At 49.2% G+C, this 18408-nt stretch overlaps 4 protein-coding genes across 11 annotated transcripts in view; 2 read left to right on the forward strand and 2 right to left on the reverse strand.

Annotated features, from left to right (window-relative positions):
* LOC127749827 (solute carrier organic anion transporter family member 74D-like) overlaps positions 1-3840 on the reverse strand; it is a 32615-nt gene extending 28775 nt beyond the window's left edge. Inside the window, exon 1 of one of the 2 annotated variants that reach the window (XM_052269627.1) lies at positions 3298-3840. The gene's annotated coding sequence lies outside the window, so the exon portion shown is untranslated. The remainder of the gene's footprint in view (positions 1-3297) is intronic. The other variant, XM_052269626.1, reaches the window with a different exon arrangement.
* Positions 3841-4136: 296 nt separating this feature from the next.
* On the forward strand, positions 4137-8503 carry LOC113205388 (GATOR complex protein WDR24). The gene is made up of 11 exons (XM_026420986.2): positions 4137-4647; positions 4842-4958; positions 5035-5257; positions 5352-5568; positions 5669-5920; positions 6007-6167; positions 6252-6438; positions 6522-6876; positions 6954-7229; positions 7337-7608; positions 7690-8503. Exons 1-11 carry the CDS (start codon positions 4551-4553, stop codon positions 7978-7980), a joined length of 2448 nt encoding a protein of 815 aa, XP_026276771.1. The 5' UTR covers positions 4137-4550; the 3' UTR covers positions 7981-8503.
* A 189-nt stretch (positions 8504-8692) lies between these two features.
* Positions 8693-12712, reverse strand: LOC113205389 (ras-related protein Ral-a). 4 transcript variants are annotated; one of them, XM_052269625.1, is made up of 7 exons: positions 12427-12712; positions 11657-11777; positions 11442-11563; positions 11267-11353; positions 11017-11191; positions 10812-10928; positions 8693-9812 (listed from the first exon to the last, which is right to left on the reverse strand). In XM_052269625.1, exons 2-6 carry the CDS (start codon positions 11756-11758, stop codon positions 10812-10814), a joined length of 603 nt encoding a protein of 200 aa, XP_052125585.1. In that variant the 5' UTR covers positions 11759-11777; positions 12427-12712; the 3' UTR covers positions 8693-9812. The 4 variants fall into 4 exon arrangements, with proteins under 4 accessions (XP_052125585.1, XP_026276775.1, XP_026276773.1 ...); XM_026420990.2 differs by having other exon boundaries at positions 8693-10662; XM_026420988.2 differs by having other exon boundaries at positions 8693-10928; positions 12404-12712.
* Positions 12713-14114: 1402 nt separating this feature from the next.
* The window catches only part of LOC113205360 (protein enabled homolog), a 118680-nt gene continuing 114386 nt past the window's right edge, over positions 14115-18408 (forward strand). For 3 of the 4 annotated variants that reach the window (XM_052269620.1, XM_026420948.2, XM_026420949.2), the window contains exon 1: positions 14115-14480. In XM_052269620.1, coding sequence (XP_052125580.1) covers positions 14421-14480 — 60 coding nt within the window. In that variant the 5' untranslated portion in view covers positions 14115-14420. Of the gene's footprint in view, positions 14481-15824; positions 16391-18408 lie in introns of those variants that run through there. The other variant, XM_052269621.1, reaches the window with a different exon arrangement.

The following is an 18408-nucleotide window of genomic DNA, read 5'->3' on the forward strand; positions in this document are numbered from 1 at the left end:
CGGGGCGGGGCGGGACGTGCCTCGGGTCTCAATTAGCAGTGCACATCGCCCCCCTCCTCCCCCTCCCCACTGCAAGACACCACAGGCCGCTCGACAGACCCGGCTCCTGGAAACCTTTCTGCTCCTGCAACTGCACTGCTGCTGCGCTTTTTCACCACACGGCGGCTTGGACGATACACGACACAGGCGGCCGCGCGCGTCCTTTCAAACGCTCTCAATTACCCGCCGATCAAATGGTGATCACATCCCGCGCGACCGTCGCAAGCTGCGCGCTGCAATAGCAGGACGACGTTGAGCCAGCGAGACGATATCGCAGCCGGCGCAGCGCAGCAATAGCAGCCCGTCCGGACGCAGTAGCTACACCAGCCCTCCCCCCCCCCCTCCCTCACCAACTAGGCACCTGTTGACAGCCGGTATGCGGGCGTTTAAGTCTCCACTTGATGGAAAAGCTAGCACTAGCATGAGCATGGCTATGACGCATTAGCTCGGGTTTAGTTCAGGTACAAAAACCATTAAACTAAGGGTTAAAGCATTATCTATATTTTTTTCGAGGTGAGTCGTACGGGAATGTCATTCAGTGACTGTAGAGATCAACCAAAATCTAGCGTAAGTTGCACCTAGCTGTACCAGAAATAAGGACACTACTGGCCCTCTGGACCGTGAAAAGAGTAAGAGAGCACATCAACATCCGAAAAAAACCCTCGCGCAAAATAACAGCGGACGCTAAAATAATAAATAATTGCGACGGGAGCGGGAGGGGCATAAAACAATTACAAGGAGCGTCGAGCGCGGCGCAGCGCCCATGGCCGTGGCCGCGGCTGCTGCGGCGGCATACCGCGGCCGCGGAGAATGCGGAGGAAAGGTAAAGTTACAGCTCCGCTAAGAAGAGGAGGCTACTGGGTGCTGCTGGCCGCCCAAAGGTGGTGGTGGCCGCCCCGCGCCGCCCGTGCGGTCAGCAGCGCAGCACGGCGCAGCCGTCAAGCGGTCAGCCGCAACACATCCGCAGCAGCAGCAGCACCTCCAGCAGCAGACAGTTTAATGCAACCCCTCTCCGCCAGCGGTGCTGCTGCTGCTGCTGCTGCTGCTAATTCAATCACGTCAATCATTTCACCGCCCCGCCCAACCGCCGGTTCGAAGCGTTCGAGGCCCAAGCCCAAGCGCCCAAGCGCCCGTCGTTCCTTCTCCCTCTCATGCACGGCCCTTATTCGCTGCTGCACCTTCTCTCTCTCTTGCACACTTCAGGAGTTACACGTGCAAACGCCACACGTGACGGCGGCCGGCCGAGACACGTGTCCGAGCGGCTCTCTTATCAGCTGCCAGGAGTGGCCGCGTTCTGATGCGCCCCTCGCGAGCCGCCCGTAACTGCCCGCTCACCACGCCATCACTGCGTCGTCGTCCCACGCCGCCCGATTCTGTGTAAGCCCCGCCATTCCGCGAATATGGAGTGCTGCTAGCGCCGCTTAGCCCTCGTTACGCAACACTATCACGCGGAGAGGTTATTATTTTCTTTCGTCGGATTCGTTTTTATTTTTGTTGTTTCCTGTCGACTCTCTGTTTAAGGACTCTCTTTCTGCAGCGCCGGTCTTGTTCGATGGGAGTGCCGCGCCTTGCCTCCTCGCCGCGCCTCGCCCGCCGAGACCCTCGTTGCTGCTCAGCGCCTCGTTTGCCCGAGTCGCCTTTGCCGATCGCAAGAGACGGGGGACCGCGACGGGGGGACAGGAGGACACCTCGGCGAAGAGATAAACGGCCACAAGCAGCAGCAGCAGCCGCCCGGGGTGCCGCTGCAGCGTTGACGTCATGGAGAACGATTTTGTGTGAGAGACAATAACACAAGATTATAAAAGCGAATTTGGTACGCCCACTTCACCCACTGCCAGCAACGACAAGTACTCTACTGACTACGTAAAGCCGTAGTCGAGGCCAGAGCTCATGGGCAATTTCAAGATCTTCATCACGAACTGGGACCTCATTACGGCTGTCAACCCCCAAGCGCCTTTGAGTAGGCAAACCCGTTGCGCACGCCTGCAATGCGGTGCAGTCGACCCGAGTCAACCACAAAACCCGACGGGGTTTTACGCCACTTTGGTCCAAGGGACCATCGCGGTATAACTATACGCGACAGGGTCCGGCCGCCATACTGCACCATAACGGTACCCAGTAGTAGTTGGCGTCCTCTCACTCCCGAAGGCGTGGGTCGGCAGGTGCCTCCTAGGCAGGTGCAGCAGGTCCTGAGCCAGAGCCCGCTATAGCGGGCGTGTATATGCAAATCAGAATGAGTGGTGGGGCGGGGTGGGGCGGAACAAGGCGGAGCGGGCGGGGCGGGGCGGGGCACGCACACTGGCGCGAGACTTTCGTGACCTCCGGCCCTCCCGCCCGGCCACCACACGCTCCGGTCTTTTGAGCACGAGACGCCCGCGTTCACGACAGACAGCTGTACTTAGCCACTTAGGAGGACCCGGCTGGCTATCCAATGTCAGTGCCAAAAGCCGCCGGTAAGAGAGCGCGAGCCTCAGCAAGCCCGCGCCAAGTGTCCGTTTCCGGTCCACCGCGTCTGATTTAGCATCAGTGCCAGGGCGATATCAGCTGCCGCGCTCCCGCTTGCAGCTTGCAGGGCAGAGGATTACTGGCAGGAACCAGAAGAAGGGGGAGGCCGACGAGAATGACCACACACAAAAAAACACAACAAAAACAAACGTTTGCTATTACAGCTGTTTCACAAAAATACTTTCGTAAGACAAATTTTGTTTCAGCAGCAAAACTTTTTTGTCTCAGCACAGGAAAACAACATACAAAAAACCGAGGCAAAATATTTTTTTGGAAACAAAATTATTATTGCTGGCAGAAACGCGAGTAAACGAGGGTTGCTTACTAGGGTAAGATTAAAATAATTCAACTGAATGATCATACATGAATATGCCAAATCAGGAAACAATTTTGATCATCAAACAAAACCAAAACTTGCAATTTTGTTTTAGCAAACACGCGCCAGGCCATGAGCACGCTACCGCGTTCAGTTGTTTCAAAAACGAAAACAATACAACAAAACAATTCTTTCCTTCACGAGAAGGGCTTCACGCACAGCCCGACCGTCGTAGCTGACCTCTGCGTTCCATGACGCGACGCGCCATGGAGTGGGCCAGGCCAGCGAGGCGGTGTCATGGCGTGTGGGTGGAAGCGCTCCATTAGCCTCATGACAGAACAACGCCGTGCGGCCCGCTGGGCCCGCTGCACCCTGGAGGCCGAGCGCGCAGGAGGAAAAAGGCGCGCGGGGAGGGGGGGGGGGAGAGATCCACCTACCTGTGTGGGTGGGGTGCTCCCGCTGACCGGAGGGCGCCCTCCTCTAGGGGTGGCGCGGGTGCTCGGGGTGCTGCTGCTCCTGCTGCTGCAGCTCACGAGTGGTGTCCCTCTTGGTGGGTATATCCTCTATATCCTCCAAGACGGCGACGATGCAGAGAAGACAACACGCTCACAGAGGCACGCGGAGGTGGGCGGTGAGGCACTTCCCTGCCGCCATCGCCGGTCGCGGCGCACACGGCAATCACAAGGTGCGCGGCGAGTGGCGCGGAGGAGGCGGCCGATGGATGGGTCCGTATCGCACTCACTCAACACACAATCACAGATCGCGGTCCGACACGACGCGGCCGCGCTCACCGGCGCGCTGCTGGCTGATACTGGCGGGCGACCGGGCGACGGGAGAGCGGGCGGGCGCGTCTCGCGTCTCGCCGCGGGTCGAGCCCGTGGTGGAGCTGACGCGAAGCACGCGAAGCTGTGCGGCTCAGCTCACCCAGCCGCGCGGGGCGCCTCGTGCAGCTGACTGGCCTGGCCGGCCGGCTGGCTGCCCGCGCGGCTGCACGCGGCTGCGATGGAGGGGCCCAGCTGCCTGGCGGCCGCCCGCCGCTCGCTCCGGCCGCTGCAGCCGCTGCATCGGCCACGCCACGACGCACCGCGGCGCCGCCGCCGTGACGCTCCACGTGCGATGTGGGTGCCCGGTGCCGGTGGTGGTAGCCTGCCCCACCGAGAGCGATCGGGGAGCTACCTGGAAACACCCGGAAACGCATTCTAAATCATCTGAAACAGAGTGAATTAACTAGATATACAAGCACCTACATCTCTCACGGAAGAGATGAATGAAAATATAACACGTTTAGAGGTGTAGAGGGAACTACCAGACGGAATGTGATATTTTTCATATCACATCCAGGAGGGAATGAGTGTCTAGCCTCGCAACGGACAGTGCTTGCGAACGCTGCAAAAGCAACAGCTGAAGGAGACAGCTGGAAGTGGAATTAACCTATGTTTGCCGATTTGTGGCAACACTAGATTTGAATTTATTTATTTAAGTATTGTGCCGGAAAACTGATTTAATGTAGGGTGGGGAGAACTAGCAAAGCTATTTATGATACACTCGAAATCACCGTAGTCGCCATGTTGACATCTCAAGATGTGTGCACGAAAGTCTTCTGTCACCTACGTTCACATAACCAAATCAATGTTTACTAATGTGTACGCTCGATAAATACTGACTTAAATCTTAAGAGAAAATATTTGCCATGTCTCAAAAAACTATGTGTGTGTCCCAAGAGGGCCCGGCAAATGCTTTAGCTCTCAACAGGGAAAATAATCAAGTGGTAATTGCTGGCAGAAATGGTAAGTAGAATTGTGGTTGTTCATTCTCTTCCAATAACTCTTGATCGAGTTGCATAAAGATATAAATTCAATTTACTTGCGATCAAATACACGATACAATGATGTTTAGCACCATCAAGAAATTATGTCATGGGAATTCCCCCAAGGAGATCCCTCAAGTCTTCCATGTCTAATTGTTATTATTTTTTTCCCAGTGTTTAAGGTATTTTCCATAGAAGAGGAAGGTTTCAGTGAAAGCTGCAATCTCAGAGTTGGGAAAAATCTGAACCTTAATTTCTCTTGCAATGATGTAGCTTGGAATACTCTAGAGGGTAAATATACATCAGATGAATTTGATGACCTGAAACAGACAAGGACTTAAACCAACTGTGCTTTTGAATTTTCCAGATTCTACATTGGCCACTGCTGCTACAAATGGTGCCGTTGTGTTATGGAATTTGGGAAAACCATCTCGATCCAAGCAACAGCATGTCTTTATGGACCATAAGCGTACTGTAAACAAAGTTAGCTTTCATCCAACCGAAGCACATTGGCTCATATCAGGATCTCAGGATGGAACCATGAAATGCTTTGACATTCGCATGAGAGAGGCTACAAGGACTTTTATGAGGTGAACTCATTATTCAGACATGATTTCTTTTGCCATTTTCGTTTTAAGCATAAGTTTGTGTGGCTAAAAATAAAAAAATTATCACTATTTACAGCAATACTGAGAGTATTCGAGATGTTCAATTCAGTCCCCACAATTCACTAACAGCATTTGCTGCTGTATCAGAAAATGGAAATGTTCAGTTGTGGGATGTAAGACGACCAGACAAATGTACCCATCAATATACTGCTCATTCAGGACCTGTCTTTGCCTGTGATTGGCATCCTGAATGCAATTGGTTGGCGACTGCTAGCAGAGACAAAACAATTAAGGTAAAGATGCAACTTATGACAGAACAGTCATGTAAAAATAAATAAATTTGAGTTTGTTATATTCATAATATAATTAAATGTATTGTTCTATCTCAAAAAGGTATGGGAACTTTCTTTAGAGAAACCGGTAGTGGAATATACTATTAGCACAATAGCTTCTGTTGGACGAATAAAATGGCGTCCACAACGGAAGCATCACATTGCCAGCTGTGCCCTTGTTGTGGACTCAAGTATCAACGTGTGGGATATTCGTCGACCATACATTCCATTTGCTTCTTTCAAAGAACATAAAGATGTTGCTACAGGCCTGGCATGGAGGGGAGATCCACAAGTTTTCCTTTCTGTCAGCAGAGTGAGTGACTTTTATCCCCTATTCATTAAATGTTACATCTCTTCTCCTCTAGCATTTTAGGGAATAAATGCTTACTTTTATTTTAGGATTGCACCTTGGTACACCATGTATTTAAAGATGCCACTAGACCAGCTGATCAAGCTAATCCACAAGGAATATCTCTGAACCCGGCAGGTGATGTAGCCTTTGCAAGTCGAATCAGTACCAACAATGTACCATTCAGTGCCAAGCTACAAGGATACTTAAGGTAAGAACATTTATCATTTATTCCTTATTGATTAAAATTCTTTACTGCACTGGTTTTACTTATTAATTTTCTTAATTTCCTCAGAAAATCTCATTTGACCAGTGAACAGTTCTGCCAGGCCACTAGCTCAATGCACCTGTACTCAGTTAAAGCAGTCCGAGAGACACGGTGGTTTGTAGAAAGTGCCCGTCGCTATATTTTGAATGGACGTTCTCTAGCTGAGATGTGTGATCATAATGCTGGAGTTGCCAGAGAACTTGGAAGGCATCAGGTAATTCACCGTAATTTTTTCTAAGGGTGTAGAGCTAGAATCACAGTTATTTTGTAAATTTTCAAATCCTCTCCAAATTTTAGGTGAGCCTTGTGTGGAGTATAATCAAAACTCTGTACTGGAGTTCACGGGGAGGACCAGGGGACCCAAACCCTCCATCTTCAGTTGCGGTATCTGCATCGTTACGTGAAGAAAATTCAGCCTCTAATGAAATAACCACTGTAGGGACAGTGGCCAGCGCTGCAATAGGAGAATCTGAGCGATCAGCAAGGAGTGGTGGTGGAGTGCTTGGAGTTTCAACAACGACAAATGGAGAAGTCTCAGGAACAGGAGGAGCTGGCGATGGTGGTGGTGATCCTACTGAGGAAGAGCCTGAAATTGATGAAACCACAGAAATATTTCAAAATGGGGTTCACTTTGGTCTTCCGTCCTTTTCAAGTAAGTAATGACTTGACTACTGTGTAGACCTATGCCATGTGTTGACCTACTTGACATTTTCCCTTTCTGTTGTATAGAAGCACCAATGACTCAGGGGGACTTTTTCTTTGGTGATGGTGAGATGGATCCTTTGGACATGGACACTGGCCTGGGTGTTGGTAACACAGTAGGTGTGGGAGGTGGCCTTCTCGGTGGAGTGGGTGCACCCAACGGAGGAAGTCAGGTGGGGCCTGCTGGAGGCCCAGCAGATGAGTGGATGCTACCTAGTGAAGCCTTTCCTCTACGGCATGAGATTCAAGACCGCTCTCCTCCCCCAGAGACATTTCCAAATCACTTGGAACCGAGTGAACAAGGTACAAAGCTTAATGTCAACATTGCTGTCAGTTGACTGAAAATTTACAAAATTCAATTTTATTAAAGATAATTTTGAATTTTATTTCTACCTCTACTCTATTCACAGAGACTCAGACAGTTGCTGTAGAAGAACAACCAGCACCTCTTTTGAATGTGTCTTCGCTTATCACACCCTTGATGTGGGACTGTGGACATGTTGTGGCTGATGCCTTGCGCCACCATGCTTCGCTAGGAGATGTCCAAATGGCTGCCTCTGCGCTACTTGTGCTTGGTGAAAAAAGGAGAGGCTTGGGAATCGATGAAGCAACCCAGGAGCACTGGATGCTTGGCTACATTGATGTGCTTGGTCATCATGAGCTGTATAATGTAGCCTCTCAGGTTGGTTGATATTAATCCTCATGGTTTTGAAAAAATATAATAACAAATAATCAATATCAATAATTCACATTCGATTTCTAGGTTATTCAACTCTCCTGGCTACCAGATGTGAATCAGTTGAGTCAGCAGTCAACTACCTACTACACGTGTTGTGGAAAGTGTGAAAAACCATTCCTAAGAACTGGTTGGTTGTGTGATCGCTGTAAAAGTTCAGAGTCATCACTATGTGGTGTGTGTCATCAGGTTGTAAAGGGATTGTATGCTTGGTGCCAAGGTTGTGCCCATGGTGGGCATATCCATCACATACAGCAGTGGCTTCTTACCAATAAGCATTGCCCATCAGGGTGTGGGCATCTTTGTGAATACAATTAAGATCCGTAACTATCACTGTGCCTTTTAAGGATAATGTCCTCAATAAGTGTGATAATTCTCAATACGCTTAGCTTAGTAGTTTTATTAAGACAAATTTCTTATTTTCAACAGTCACTCATAATTCTGTAAGCCAAGTGGCTTACAGAAAATTATGAATGCTAATGTTTCTTCTCAATTTTATTGATCACCTTTATACTGAATAAGCTGAAGTTTAATGGCTGTGATAAAGTAGGCACTTCAAGATTTTAATAAGTGACGTTAAAATTGAAGTGAGCAAATGTGATTTTTATATTGCTGGTTTATAAATGTAGCCAGAAGTACATAGTATGAATACTTCTTCCAAAGCAATAACATTCTTTGTTATAAGTATGGGACTGACATTAGTGATTATTGAAATGAAGTGCTTTTAGACCCTCCTTTAGGAAAGAATGAGTGTGGCATCTGTTAACTAGTCATCAATCTTAAGGGATTAAATAGATTTAGTATTTAGTCTTTTGAAAATAAAAGATGAGGTTTTACCTGATGTGTTGGTTGGTATCTTTAATTCCAGTACTTTTCCATGATCACCTTCAATATAGAATATATTTTGTAAATGTCCAAAATATTTAATTTTTTTCATAATGAAGGTACATAGGATATAGATGTACGGGGTTGCTCAATAATGGACACTACAAAACACCTTCACTTCATCAGCAATGAATAAAAAAAGGAACAGTATTTACATATCATATTAACACATCACTTAGCATGATAAAACACAATTCTTACAATGACAAATGAATTCATGTAATGTAGATAAAGCAAATCAGATGGATACATGAAAATAGGAATAGAGATGCTCCCAAAGAAGAGTTGTACACAACAGATGTATTGTATTTTTACTCTACAAAAATACTTTGGTTCTGGGAATCAAACTGCTGATGAATTTTAGGAATATGTTTTCCACATGCCAAATAAAAGGATATTGTGCAAAGATGAGATTCTCCAAACCAATACAATGCAGAAAGACCGAACTAGGGGGGTACAGTCTTTATGATATCCAACTTGTGCGTTATCATTCTAGGATATCGATCATGTGGTCTATACATTTCACATAATTACTTAACATATATTAAAAAACAGAAAATTACAAAGATTGGGAAAATGATGTTTAGCACATACATTTTGGCAGTTCCTCAACTGGACAGTAAACGCAACATTGGTGGCATTCTTTGAAGATAATAATAGTTAGATTTAAAATTGGAAATACCAGAAGGTATATATATTTCAGAAATAAATATTACTAGTAAACTGTTTTTGAAGTAGATCATTGTCTCTCACGGAAGAAAGTGAAAAGACATGGTAGACCCAATACTTAACAACCGTGTAGAGAAGATATCAAGCCTCATGTAGTTTTAAAAAACACTTAAAAAGGAGAGAAAAAATGAATATTAAATTTGGTAAGTACAGACAGCATGCCAATAAACTCCCAACTGCCACTTTTCACTTAATTAATTATTTTAAGTCTGGTAATAAAATATGAAAACCATAAATACAGGACAGAGAACAAATGAAGATAGTTTAAATGTGCTCTAAATATTTGAAAGTTTGTGATAACATACACATACATTGCACTTCATCACTTTTCTCCACATACACAAATATACTACACACCGCACAGGAGAGAATGAGAGATATCACTTTGCTGAACCCTTGTTTGTACCCTGAATCATGTTAATTTCAAAAGCTATTATTGGGAAAGGAAAATTCTTGAATTTTAATTTTAGCATGAAGTGTCTATGCATCAAGGTATTTGCACTTGCATAATTGTGGAGATACAAGGTGACAAGCACCTAAAACAAGATACACAGAATAATGCTTCAGTTTCAAAAGAAGTGGAAAATTAAAGAGAATAAGAGGTTGTAACATCTTTGAGTGTTCGATGTCATACCCAAAAGAGATCTGCCACAACATTGCAAAAATAAAACATACAAAGTTGCAAAAGCTAAAATGTCTTTGCTTATGGTCAGTGCTAATGCAACAGATCTTCCAAGCATTAACTAATACTGGTCACAAAATAATGCAAGAAAGTCAACATGGAAATAATGAGAGAGAGATAAGCTCTCTTTCTTCTACAGACAGCCTAAGGCCATTACAGAAGAACAAGAACACAATCAGAAGACATTAGGCTTTTTTCAACCAAGATTATTCTTGTTTGAAAAGTATTCGGGATTTTAAAAAAGAGTGTATTTTTAATAAATGAACTGATGTGATGCTGAGTTCTGCAAATTATGAAATGAAAATCACGATTCTCAATATGTACAAGTCAAGAGAACAGTTATGCAATAAAAGCCTTCACATACAGTCTTTCCTGTCTGAAAAACATAATTAAAATATGTGAGAATTTTAAAACAAAGAATATCTGACATCACACAAACCAGTTGTAATTGTATCACTACAATTACATGGCTAACTTTGTTTCCGTGTGAGTGATTTTTCCCTTAGACATGATGTCAGATAAAATAGTTTCTTACAAGTAAACCAGAAAAGCTTGGTAACAATCTAAGTTGCTGAGTTCCTTAAAAGTTTGAAGCATTAAATAGTCAAGTGGACAAAACATGAAGATACCACAAGACAGTTTATGCCACATGACATGACACAATCAAGTACTTGAAGTGGTTGCTAGATCATTCTCTTTGACACCTTGAACATAGAGAGGTTCGCCATTTAACAGAGGAAGTGCAAGTTAGATGCAGTCTCAAGACAATAGGCGTAGTATTGAGTGTTTGGGTAGGGATGTTAAGGCACAATACCCAACATTATCCCTAATGCGATAATCTGCCAAAACTCACCTAAAGAATAACACATTTCAGCTTCTTGCGCTTGCTTTTGTCCTTGCCACGGCTATTACCAGGCTTATTGTCCTCTATTTTTCTTGATCGAATCTCCCTCATCAAGTCATAGAAGACCTAATCATAATGAAAAATAAAATGAAATAGGTGAATGAACAAGTAATTATTAACAGCACTTATACCAGGAGGTGTGAGAATGTCATACCTTGTCAACATTGGAACGGGTCTTAGCAGATGTTTCAACATATGGAACACCCCATGTTGCTGCACGGCTGCAACTCTCAAAGACCGAAACTTTGCGTTTCTCATCTAAGTCGCTTTTGTTGCCCACCAGAAGGAATGGAATGTTTTCATCATTTTTCACACGCAATATTTGGTCCCTGGGAAGGTACATGACAGTTTAAATAATTGGTCAGAAAACAAAATACTGGAGGAGATCGTGCTGGCGTACTTACCGAAATTCTTGAGTTGCTTGGAAACTGTCATCTTCAGTGATAGAAAACACACATAGGAAGCCCTCACCACTTCGAAAATAATTATCTCTGGAGAACAAATAAAGTATTTATTCATTAGATTGAAAAGGTTTATTTTTTATATAAATGTGCAATTTGTTTTAAATGCTCATTTTACCTGATAGCAGCATAGTCTTCTTGACCAGCTGTATCTAGAATATCAATTTGTACTTCCTCTCCATCCAGCACAACTCTTTTGCGGTATGAATCTGCTTTGGTGGGTTCATAGTCTTCCACAAACTATATAAATAATAACAAGTATGCGTTAAATGAAAATGGAAAATGAATGAGAAAATATTCATGATAAAAACTGTGGATCTTATGTTTACTTACTTCATCATACATAAATTGCAGAGTGAGTGCAGATTTCCCAACACCTCCACTTCCCACCATAATAACCTTGTGGAGAGCTGGCTGCGTATTTGGCTTCTTCATCTTGAATCACAATAAATACCTGGAAGCCAAAACAACAATATTAGGATGAGTGAGTTTCCTGAGCTGACCTAATATTTCTCAAGAGTACCCAAAAAAAAAAACAGCAAGGAACATTTGCACTTCCGAAGCAGAAAGAATTTAAAAATACAATAAAATAATTTAATAAGGGTGTCAAAAAGGAGACATATCTGACACATTTGTGTAAGTGCTATGAACAATAATAACAACACAAACGTCTGCTGTGTCAATCTGTCACTCGTTTCGAGGTTATGGTTTCACATAAAACTTAAAGGCCCACTTCCATATGACAGCTGTGAGGCTCCGATTCAAGCCAGTATTAATCCGAATGAATGGATATCGCCACAACCAGAAATAACACAATACTGCTCAAACAAGCCGCATAGAGATTAAGGTTACTGGGTCATTGTTTTCCCATGGGTCGTCTTCTCCAGCCCCGAGTATTTACGTTCGTTTGCGTCCAGAGAGGGGCGGGCCGCAAACTAGAACCACCCCTCAAATGAACGCCCGCAAAACGTCGGCGAGTGAATACTGCCAGGGCGACTACGCCCACCGAGAAAGGGGCCTGCGGCGAAATAGAGGCGTTGCCTCCCTCCCGGAAAAATTCACAAGACGAGCTAAACGCACCGATACAAGTTGACTTCACGCACCCAGTTTTCACCCCGAAGAACAACACCCTCTGGCCGGCTCTCGTCGGCGGCCCGTGCCCGTGCTCGCGCTGCTGCTCGCCGCACGCACAAGTGCAAACACCGCGCCGGGGATGAATCACGCCCGGTATTTGAAAAACCAAAAATTCCACTTGACGGATACGCCGAGGCGAGCCGACTTAAGCTGGGCAACTCTCCCTCTATCTCTCTCTTTCCTTCATCAGTTGACGTTTTCTCTCGTCCGCTCTGCCTCTCCGTCTTCTCCTCTCGTCCTCCTTCTCCCTCTCCTCTGCCTCTGCGTCATTCGTTCCACCCAGCGGCCGCCGGGCAGCAGCACCGTACGCCGGCACGGCCCCGTAGAGCGCCCCGGGGCGCAGGGTCGCGTGCGAGGCGCGGGCCGAGCGCGGCGCCGTCGGCGCGCCTCCCACCCACGCGGACGACATGGGGGGCGGCCGTTCGCACGCGGCCCGCGGGCGCCGCGTCTGCGCGGGCGATTCGAGAGGCGCCGCTCAGCGCGTCAGAGCCGCGCCTGCTGCATCGGACATCGGAGGAGAGGGTGGAGGCTGCCCCCCCCCCCCCCCGTGCGCAGCGCATTCGGGCCCGCAGCGTGGAATGACCACTGCAGCACAGCCGCAGGCCAGGGCGGCGCCTTTCAGCCTCGCCCCCGCCACCCCGGCCTCTCCCCTCTGTCTGGACCGTGCGGCATTCTTCGACCGCTTTAGCTTTAAGTATCTCTGTCTCTAGTGTAATTTTATTTCTCCATCCAGTGGAGAAAAGTTGCGTGCGTGCGTGTGTATGTGTGTTGGGGGGGGAGGGGGTTAAAGGCAGTAACTTGTGTACTTCCGCAGGCGTCCTAGCGCCCAGGCAGCACTCTCGTGCTAAGTGTGTTACGTGCAAACCGCGTTAATTAGCGCAAGAGATAAATTACCCCGAGTTCATATCAAGGACACACGAGAGTAGTGTAGTTCTCGGACGTGCGCGTGCGACTCAAATCCCTTCATCAGCTCTAACGAGCCTTCTGCCTGGGTAGGCAATATGCGACACAAAGTTCCAGTAGGTAGGCAACCCACAGTGCTCATCAGTTGGACTATGCTTACTTGGAACACTGATATGCGATATGCAGCTTTGTGGGATTTACACTTTTTGACGTATCCTTGGCAATGATAGGGCTCTTTTAAGTTGCACACTGTACTGCGGTCAGTTTTTAACGAGCCCCACTCTATCTCTTTACTTCCACGACCTCTGGATTTGAGGGAAGGAGTATGACTTCAAAGGAGAGAACTGTAGGGTATAGTGCGAGTCGCCATGGAGTCATTTTATGGTCATCAACGGAGGTCTAACGACGTCCCCGATGACGTCACTCGTGGTGCCCACACTGGGACGTCGCTCTGATGTACTTTGTCACGGTTGTGCTCATCAGGGCTCTCCCGCTCTCTCCCCGGGACGTTGCCCCCCGCAGCGAGCTCGTACCCGAAGGGCAGCCCCTTTGTCCCTGCCCCGGATCCCCCACATCAGCCCCACTAACCCCCTGCTCGTCCAGAGATCAGCCCAAACGGCCCCCGATGGACCGACCCGGCCGCCCCCAGCCCCGTCCGCCGTGGCGCCGCGGCGCGGCGGGGCGGCGGGCGCGGCGTCGGCGCAACCCCCGCGTCGGCGCCACCCTCCTGGCGCCACCAGTCCGGGGGGGCCGCCAGTGTGGTCGCGGCGCGGCGCTGGAGCGGACAAGGTCGGCAGTGTGCTGTGCAGGCTGAGCGGCGGGTCCGGCGTGCCGAAGTCGAAGTCGCGCGTACGAGGACGCGATGCGGTCGGCGTGAGCGCAGGCGCCCCGGGAGAATGTGGTGGAGAGGTCGCGGTGCCGAACGCTGCCCGACCGCCGCCGCCGCCGCCGCAGCAGCCGCCCCGGAAGAGACCGACGCCGCCGCCGTCGTCGCCGTCGCGCGCGTCGTCGTGTTCACCAGCGGCGGATTAACCAAGGATATTAACAAAGTGTCAGTAGCATGCGCGGCGTGCGCCTCGCCGTAGCCGGTGCCATTGCCGTGTTCGTTTTAGCGGGAAAGGTAAAGTGAACGACAAAATAACAAAGTTATATTTTTTATCCTCGGCTAGTTTCATCCTTTAGTAGCTGCGAGAAATTTTATGCATGCATGGACTGCTTTGATCGACTCTACGAAATGTGAGTGAGGAGAGTAGTGCGCGGCCAACCTGCGCGGGTAGAGATACATACACACAGCGAGAGTCTGTAGACGATATCCCCGCGCCCGTTCAGCTGCAGAGCTATTCGCCGTGTGTGGTACTTCCCCGAGCGGGCTTGCGCGCGCAGCAGAGCATGCATGGACCGAAACACACCACACATACCACATACACGATCCTCCCCCCCCCCCCTTCTCTCGCTCTCGGACGGGACGGACCCGCAGCAAGGAGCAGCTAGCAGCAGGAATGCTTCGTCCGGCTCCGCCCGCTATGCCTCTCCTTCGTGCCGCGCCAGATTAGGGCGATAGTGCGAAGGAGGACGCGGTGACGCACCGCCGCGTGCCGCCCGTCACCGCGACGGCCGTCACACCGCCGTCACTAACGAGAACTAGGCGGGGCGGACGCGCGCGCGATTACGGCGCACACTGCCACAATCTTTAAGAGTTCTGGGAACCTCTCAGAAGAAGAGCATTTCACAAACGTGAAACAAATAAAAACAGCACCAAACGTGCAAAAAAAAAAAAAAAAAAAAGAACTCAAAAAGCACGGTAAATTATCAACTATTGTTGTTCGGAGAACTCAACCACACCTAGAGACGCAACATCTTTGTTGCGCGCTTGCGACGCAAAGGTGGCACGGTTCCCTTTCGTTCGACATGACAGGTAAAGTAAATGTTTAGATTGGTGGAATCGCAGCAACCCTTAACCGTAAATAGCGTCGTTCTTAGGGAAGCTGTAGAGCGAGACGTCTGGAATGGAGCCGTCAAGGTGAAGTGCCGGAGGGCAAGGGCCGGTCGCTGCGCGTGCTGCGCCTCGCGCGCTGCGCCGGGCAGGCGGGCAGCCTCGTGCGCAGCCCCGTCCGCCGAGCGGCCCGCCCGCCCGGCCCCGGGCGCAGCAACGGCGACCAACGGCAGCGGCCGCGCTGCTACGCTGTGGTGCTCCGTGTTTTATTACCTAATTTCGCGTCGCCACGCAGAACGACGCCCGCAACTGGCTCAACTAGCTGCTCTAGCGCTGGGCTCTACCCACTTGTGTTCCGCGCCACCCAGCTTGCTTTCCCCTTCCTCCCGCACTTTGTATTTTTCTTCCCGTCGTTGAAGCAGCGCTGCGCTGAAAGATGTGTCGAACCAGCCAGGTGGACGAGCGCCACGCGATTTCCGCCCCAGTTCCGTGGACAGTAGGGGGTGCATCGGGTTCGGGACGCCACCCACGCGCCCCCGCGCCCCCGCCTCCCTCCTCCTCTTCCTCCGCACCCGTCCGGATCGGAATCGTCCATTTCGAGGCGAAACGGTCGCCTGTTCGTATTGCTCGTATCCACCGCAGTGCGAGGCGGGGCCTGGGGCGTGGGAGAGGCGCGCGCGCACACACACTCTCACACACACACTGGGGACGGGCGATGTTATGACCTCATTTTACGACAAGTTACCCCCTCCGCACTCGCTACCGGGACAGCGTAGGGTGGTTTAAACAGAAATCAGAAAGGTGTTAAGACCCTGTTCGCCGTCATTTACGTACTTGCATCCAGAGAGCGGCACGGATGGAGCCAAATCTCGAAACGCCCCGCTCACTACCTAAAGCGCTAAGAGCGGTGGGCGGAAACGGAAACGGCTGGAGTGCGACGTCGCAGATTCTCTTCAGCAGCCCGACTGAGCCTGCGTCACTGCTGCGTCACTTTGTCTTCCGAGCGTGTTTGTGTTGTACGCCAACGGTATAATTGTGAAAACTCATCGTCGCAGAAAGTGTGCAGCCTACTTTGTGAGGAGTATTCCTGTGTTCAGGTACGTGATTTATCCTTTCACTGTGTTTCAGTAGAAACCACACGATTAAAGTCCTTTAGGCGTCAGGGGACGCCGGTGGCGGTGGGTATGCCCTTTGCTTTGCGAATTTGTGAAAAGAGTAAATATATTGTTAAATGTAAAGATCACCATGTTAAAAAATGCCGTCGCAAATACTCAGTTGGCCAGCTTATTTATAAACGATATGCTACAAGTGGAAGAGGGACTTGAGAGTCAGGTAACCCAACCTAAAAATCCCCCTCGTGTCCTGTAGCTATTGCTTGACAGTCTGCACAAATAGTCAACCCTCCCGACCGTGCTCAAAGGGTGTGGTTCATAAGCCTCAAGTTGTTGGATTTTTATGGGCGCCAAGGGTCATGGCGTATGACCCTGCTCACAAACTCACATGACAATATGATCATTCGGTATTTATTTATTCAGAAAAATAAGACAAGTGGAGCCAGGTGTGGAGACAACAAACAATCAATAATTAGGTAGTGGATATAGCTCAGAGTCAGATGAGATAAATAAAGAGAGGAGTTACTATATAGATTACTTAATTTCAAGGTTGCAAATGTTGTTGGACCCGGAGGAGATTAAAGAACTCTCATAGAGAACAAAAACTGACGTTGACCAGACTAGCTTACATATGACAGCCTACCAGGCAAAAATGAAACAAAGCCTTACTGGGAACAGGCTACTGGAAGAGTGGCACACAATCTACGAACCACTTTCCTTTCCAGCAACCTGTCCCCAAATGAGGCTAGAAACGCCAATCAAAAGACAAAGTTAAACTGGTCAAAACAAATTCGATTAAATGCTCCTCAGGGACCGACAGACAAAATGATTACATGTACGAGACAGTTAGAATTATTTAAGTTGCAGGAATTTAGGTAACTTTAACATTACACCTGCATGGAGGCTGGGCTGGAGGGGGTTAAAATGCAAGAAACTGGAGTATAACTCACGTCGCTCCGGACCATTAACGAGTCAACCGATATAACGGTAAAAGTAGGTTGGAGCAGAAAGTCACAACAACTGATTGCTCAGATGGCGCTCGGTCAGCAAAGAGACTTCCTCCGCTCCCTTGCCTGCCCAGCTGATCTCTCGTCAGGTGAGGGGGGAGAGGTAGGGAGGAGGGAACTCCAGCCCAGACAGGCAGACGGCAGCGCCATCTCTCGCCCCCAGCGGCAGACAGCTACTCGTGCAGGAGAGGCTGCCTACCTCCAGGCGCGAGGGTTAGCGCGGGTGGCCTACCCGTCAGGCGTTCCCCGTTACAACCGTAGCAGTCCGCTCGTGTCATATTGTCGATGAATATAGTTTGACGATGGTCCTGGTGAAGTTTTGCTTGGTTGATTGAGTGTTGAGTAGCGTCATTGATTTTGTCGACGTTTGTGGAGTTTGGTTATGGATTCACGGTTCGTCGAGGTTATGTCACCGCGCTCAGTGGCGTGTGTTGTGGGGTGAGGTGGCTCCGCTCGACATCTTATCTCGATAGGATTATGCCGACCAAGCATGGACAACCCCTCTCCTAGTCAAACGGTTCAAAACTCATAAAACTAGCACGTTTTTACTTTTCGCTACATTCGGAAACCGCGATCCCGTGCCTGTAATATGATTATCGAGCCCCGTACGCTTGACCGCGACCCGGCGGCGGACGTCACGCTCGCCAAGTAAGCTTTGCACACAGAGGACCCCCCGTGGGGCTCCGGTGCACGGGGCCGGGTGGCGTCGCGGGGGGTTAGAGTAGTGGACCAGGGGCCGCGCCGCCGGGCCGTCTCTAGGGGCTCTACTCTGGCGGGGCTGCGCAGCTTCCCCCTTTGTCGGTCTTGTTTGTTACGCCGCTGCCTCTGCTTCTGCTGCCAAATCCAGGACCCGTTCCGCTCAGCTAGCGCTCAAGCCCAGTTTGTACAGTTGTCTTTGATTTCACGCGGCGCTGCCGTGGTCTTTACGGACGCCGCCGTGCCCCCCCCCTCCCTCCCGCTGTGTCTTTCTCTCTCGTGAACGGGAGGTGCCCCCCC

Source organism: Frankliniella occidentalis, unplaced genomic scaffold (assembly GCF_000697945.3).
Source record: "Frankliniella occidentalis isolate FOCC.00 unplaced genomic scaffold, Focc_3.1 Scaffold97, whole genome shotgun sequence".
NCBI classification, from domain to species: Eukaryota; Metazoa; Arthropoda; class Insecta; order Thysanoptera; family Thripidae; genus Frankliniella; species Frankliniella occidentalis.